The sequence below is a fragment of the Octopus bimaculoides genome, chromosome 22, assembly GCF_046866305.1.
Source record: "Octopus bimaculoides isolate indiv1 chromosome 22, ASM4686630v1, whole genome shotgun sequence".
NCBI lineage: Eukaryota > Metazoa > Mollusca > Cephalopoda > Octopoda > Octopodidae > Octopus > Octopus bimaculoides.
This window is the reverse complement of record NC_142949.1, coordinates 23,397,838-23,403,837: the sequence shown is the minus strand read 5'-3', so window position 1 is coordinate 23,403,837 and position 6,000 is coordinate 23,397,838. Positions and strand designations below refer to the sequence as shown.

Below are 6,000 nucleotides of genomic sequence, written 5' to 3'. Positions count from 1 at the left end.
AAGCACCACTGGCTCCGCCGTCATCACAGCTGAGATTCCATCTCGTACAAGGGAAGCCGCCTCTAATCTGGGTCACAGATCACAGTCTGAGAGTGTCATGACAGTTATTGCTTCCCAGTTAAACCACGTGGTCTTGGTAGTCTTATGACCAAATACGGTTGTATATTTCAAGAGAAGACGGCGGCTTTCGAATACTACGGAAGACCAACTGTGTAAACATTTGTCATAAGAGCTATACATTATACATATAGACACGCACTTATACACACTCCCATCCGCTTTCTCCTCATGTCAGGCAAGTATCCATTAGCATCAATAAATACTCGATTATCTTTTATCTTTTACCTGTTTCAGTCATTAGACTATGGCCATGCTGGGGCACCACCTTAAAGAATTTTAGTCGAACGAATCGACTCCAGTACTTATTTTTTTTGTAAAGTCTGGTACTTGTTCTATTGTTCTCTGTTGCCGAACTGCTAAGTTACGAGAACGTAAACACGCCAACGCTTTTTTTTTTTTTAGCTGTGGTAGGGGACAACCACAGACACAAAGACACATACACGCCTGAGTGGATTTGGTAGACGGAAAATGATAGAAGCATGCTGTATATATATTATACAGCACACACACACACACACACACACACACACACACACACACACACACACACACATATATATATATATATATACATATATATATATATTTCTCTCCTTTTTTCTCTCTACTTGTTTCTTTCTGTGTTCCTTTCTGTGGAAGAGCCTAGGCTCGAAACATTAAAGACTTTTTCATTTCCCGAGCGTTATACTAATACATCTGTTTGTTGTCTACACCACCTGTCTTTGTCTTTCGTTGCTTTTTTTGTGAATTCTCCCCCTATATATATATATATATATATATATATATATATATATATATATATATATATATGTATATATATATATATGTACGTGTGTACATTTATGTGTGCGTTTGTCTATGTGTCTGTGCTTGTTCCCCACCACTGAGTGACAACTGGTGTTGGTATCTTTTTATCCCCGTAACTTAATGGTTCAGCAAAGCAGACCGATGGAGTAGGTACCAGGCTTAAAAAGAATAACTCCTGGGGTCGATTTGATCGACTGAAAAAAAACTCTTTAATGCAGTGCCCCAGCATGGCCACAGTCTAATGACTGAAACAAGTTAAAGATACAAGATAAAAGACGTGTGTGTGTGTGTGTGTGTGTGTGTGTGAGTGTGTGTGTGTGTGTGTGTGTGTGTGTGACTGCAGTCAAATGACTAAAACAAGTAAAAACAACAGTTCCAATTTACAGAAAACAAAAGACAAAGACAAGTGAGGGAACAACGAGGTGTATTAGTTTTGACACTTGGGAAGAATGGGAAAGCCTTTGATGTTTCGAGCCTATGCTCTTCGACAGAAAGGATTGAAAGGCAAAAAAATGGAGAGAGAAAGAAAAAGAAGAAAAAAAACAGAGAGAGAAAAAATGTGTAGGGATACGGGTCAACATGATGAAAAAAAAATACATACATACATACATGATGGCCATCCACTATTGACCAAGGAAGATCATTGCTGACCTTAAGAACATTGTGCACCCTAGCACTAACTTATACCCTATTCACGGTATCAAAGGCCTTGGTTAAACATAAATGAATATCTGGACAAGATCCATATTCTGCTCATAGCACTTCTCCTGCATCAGTCTTGCTGTGAAAATCATATTCATTGTCCCTCTACCAGATCAGAAGCCACGTTGAGATTCAGATAGGACATCATTTATGAGACACCCATTAAGGTGGGTAAGAATATTTGCCAGAACCTTGCCAGCAGCTGATAGTAGAGCAATACCCCTTTTCCTTTATAGAAAGGAAGAATAATTGCATCCTTCCAGTCCTTAAGCATTGCACCATCCCTCCAGACTGCAGTAATAAGTTCATGAAGGGACTGTATGATGTAATCACCACCAAATCGCAAAACCTCAGCATAAATTCCATCCCTTACAGGTGCCCTACCAAGATTCAATTTACTTATTGATGTCATTACCTCATCTATTGATGTTGGTGCATTTACGTCCCCGTAACTTAGCAGTTCGGTAAAAGAGACCAATAGATTGAGTACTAGACTTACAAAGAATCAGTCCTGGGGTCGATTTGTTCGACTAAAGGTAGTGCTCCAGCATGGCTGCAGTCAGTTGACTGAAACAAATAAAAGAATAAAAGAATGAAAATATATATTAAAAATTAAGATACATATACTGAAAATAAAATAAATATATATGGGGGTGGGAAGCAGCACATATTAAGCAGAGGCCAGCAATGTCTGTGCAGAGTTTTAGATCCAATAAGGCTTGCACAACACCTCATAGACCCTCTCCACTTTATTGACATTATCCAGAGACAAACCAGAGCGAGATGTTTGGTGCCAATATGAATCGCAGGTTCAGGGATGTGGGAGCGCCATGATTTTTGGCACAAACCAAAGATCCCCAAAATGTCCAATAGCATTCCCTGCATATCTGGTTTTATATCAGAGTAACCTTCTCCTAGAGACATGTTTCAACAGAAGCTGAAGGGGTACGTCACTCCCAGTGGTCTTCTAGCATGCTGGACACCATCACAGTCTCATACATACATACAACTGCGATCCAGAAACTCCCGGATGGAAAAGCACCTGGTAGAGACTTGATTGTTGGATATTGGTACAAGAAGCTACCATTCTACTGACCATATCTTATCTATTTGAACTAGCAAGCTCAGCTCTCATTGGGAACAGTAGCATACCACACTAGTTAGCTCTGGCAGAGACAAAATTGATCCCCAAATGCAGAACCACCCACACGGCAAAAAAACTACCAGCCAATTGTGTGCCAGAACTTAATGTATAAGATTTGTACAGCATATTTAAACTTCTTCCTCCAAAACCATTATGAAACCAATAACATTATCACAACAGAACAAGCAGCTGGGAAGAAGGGAGTCTGGGGATGTGCTGAGCAATTGTTAATCAACAAAACTGTGATGTCAGAGTTGCAAGAGTATAGGAGGAACCTAGTTTCAATGTGGCTGGACTACAAGAAAGCCTTTGACTCTGTTCCACACTCATGGATGCAAGGAGCCCTTCAATTTGCTAAAGTTCCAGTGAGAATAGTCAAAACTATAGCTGACCTGACTTTATCATGGGGCACCATCTTGAAATTAAATACAAAGAGTGACTGTATTATCATTGATAGAATACAGTATCACAAAGGCATATTCCAAAGAGATAGCCTCTCTGTGATGTTGTTTATACTTTCTGTAAAGCCCTTGTCATTTGTGTTAAGGAAGTCTGAAGGGTATCTCGCTGGTTCACAAGGAAACAGAAATACCAAAATCACATACTGTTTCTTTGTGGATGACTTAAAACTTTATGCAAAGAATATGCATGAGATGAAAAAGAGCCTTGACCTAGTTACAACATTCTGAAAGGATGTAGGAGTTTGGTCAGGATAAATGTTGCGATATGATTGTGTAAAGGGGGGAAACTATAAACCAGACTAGTAACATCTCCATCAATGATTTGACTGTTTCCCCTGTATCTGACGAGAAATGTTACAGGTATCTAGGGGTGGATGAAAATATATTTTACAATGGCACCTGTAACAAAACACATGTCACTAAAGAATATTACAGCCGAATAAAGAAATTTTGGACCTCAGAAATCTCTGCATTCAATAAAACAGTGGCCCACAATGTGTCTGCAGTGCCAGTACTCATACCAACATTTGGGCTGCTTGATTGGATGGCAGAGGCATCATATCCCTTTGGCAATATCTTTTAACCACCAATCTTGCACACATGGGGCTGATAATATCATAAGACTTGGAAGGCAGCTCTTTGAGCAACATTCTTTGTCTGATAACCTAGAATACATGCCCAAAGAAGCCACACAACTCTACCGCATCATATCATCAGATGAAAGGAGGAACCTATATGAGCAGAAGACTATGCATGGATATGTTAGTAGAAAGCTCCATGATGATAGTAACATTGATCATCAAAGCAGTCTATCATGGACCAATAGCTGGATTACTACCTCCCACTTTGAAGAGTATGCGTTTGCAATCCAGGAACAGGAAATATCAACCAAGTACCTGATGCACAAAAGGGACAGAGATGCAGGAAAAGCCGTGAAATATGACAACCAATGCAGACTTTGTGGAGTTCACACTGAAGATATCACCCACATCAGAGGCAGTTGTCCAAAAATGTCATCACGGTATTATCTACCGATGAGACATGATGTTGTAGCTAAGATAGACAAAGAAATAAGAACTCACAATATGGTAGAAGCCATAGCCACTCATAATAAAAAGGAATACTAGTGGAATGTCCCAGTGAAGACCTCAATAAAATGTAAGCACAACAGGCCTGATATAATGATTTGGGATAGAGAAGAGAAACTGTGTACAGTTCTGGAAATTAGCTGCCCAGTGGATGTTAACATAAAGCTGAAGATCAGTGAAAAAGCGAATACTTACGCTGAACTATTGAGCAATCTACAGTTACTCTATCCAGATTACAAGTTCAGGTTTATACCTGTAATTATTGGGCCCTTGGATATATAACACACTGCCTAAATGCCAATCTTGAGAAATTAGGCTTCTCAAAACCAGAAAGGAAAAAGCTAATTTGAAGACTACAGATCCAATCCATCACTGGAACTGTAAAAATTTGTAAAACTTTCCAGAAGTTTCTCATTTAAATATATATATATAAGTATGTCTAGATATGCAACTATATGCATAAGAATACAGACATAAAACATACAAATCTGCACATACATACATACAAAAATACCCTGCTGTTGATGTTGAAATGCCAATGAAGGAGCCTTGGATCTAGGTTAGAAACCGGTTCTTTCTCTATTGGCAAAAAATATTGAAATAAACTGAATAATGACAACAGACATACATACGACATGAAAATTTCCAAATGTTTAAAACAGTTCACATCCTTTATTCGCCAGAATGTCAACAAATTTTATATCCGTAATGTGCTTTCATAGAAATAAATCATATATCGTTGTAAAGCCGGCCTTTTTGTTTGCAGCAGGTGTGGCTTGCGGAATTTGCCGACAACTAACGGAAATGTTGCACCCCCATCATATATACACACGCACGCACGCACACACACACACACAAACATACACAAATAAATGAATTTATACAACCATATAAATAAATATTTATATATATTATATAGTTATATACATATATACACACATATGATGCATTTATTTCTAATGTATGTCTAGGAAACCGAAAGCAGTTCCGGGAATAAGCGGGCGTTGACGGAAATATCTCCCCCATTTGTCTGCACAGCAATCAGCGGCGATGTCTTACACACTCAGTAAGTTGGCTGCAATTTCTTTTGTCTTGGGTTTCTGTTTACAACCACAGTAATGTCTGTCCAACATCTGCCTTATGTATCTGTAATCTAGCCATTGTTATATAAAATGTAAATCTGAACCACTTCAGAAATCTTGTTCTTCTCTCCGCCTCCTCTTTTTACTCGTGATTTAAAAATCTCTTTAAAGAGATTTCCAACTTTCTACTTTCGTTCTTCTTTTATTCCGGCTTCCAACATCATCCATTTCTTCTTCACAGTCGTTGAACTTTCCATGTATTATTAGATTCAATTACTTTTCCCCATGCCCACAGCTATTACTAAATTAAACACCGTAAATACATTAAGTGCTAAGATATAACTACACTTTAATGCCCCGCCTCGTTGTTTTCGCATAACTTTCCCGAAAGTGCCTTTTTTAAAATGAAATTTTGCAGATCTACGTTTTCCAAGAGGTTGATTATGTAATGTCGATGTCTTAGGCATAGAAATCTGAAAAAGTAGAAAGTGCGGGAAATTGTTGGTAAAAAAATGTGAGAGGGGGAAAAAAAAAAGGAAGATTGTCTGAAGTAAAATTTATTTTATCATTTCCATCAACATTATTATAATTTGTTC

General features: G+C 38.3%; 1 protein-coding gene across 2 annotated transcripts in view; it reads left to right on the top strand.

Moving 5' to 3' along the window:
* Nucleotides 1-5,231: 5,231 nt before the first annotated feature.
* The window catches only part of LOC106872176 (actin-interacting protein 1), a 51,619-nt gene continuing 50,850 nt past the window's right edge, over nt 5,232-6,000 (top strand). For both annotated transcript variants that reach the window (XM_089339830.1, XM_052975649.2), the window contains exon 1: nt 5,232-5,388. In XM_089339830.1, coding sequence (XP_089195956.1) covers nt 5,373-5,388 — 16 coding nt within the window. In that variant the 5' untranslated portion in view covers nt 5,232-5,372. The remainder of the gene's footprint in view (nt 5,389-6,000) is intronic.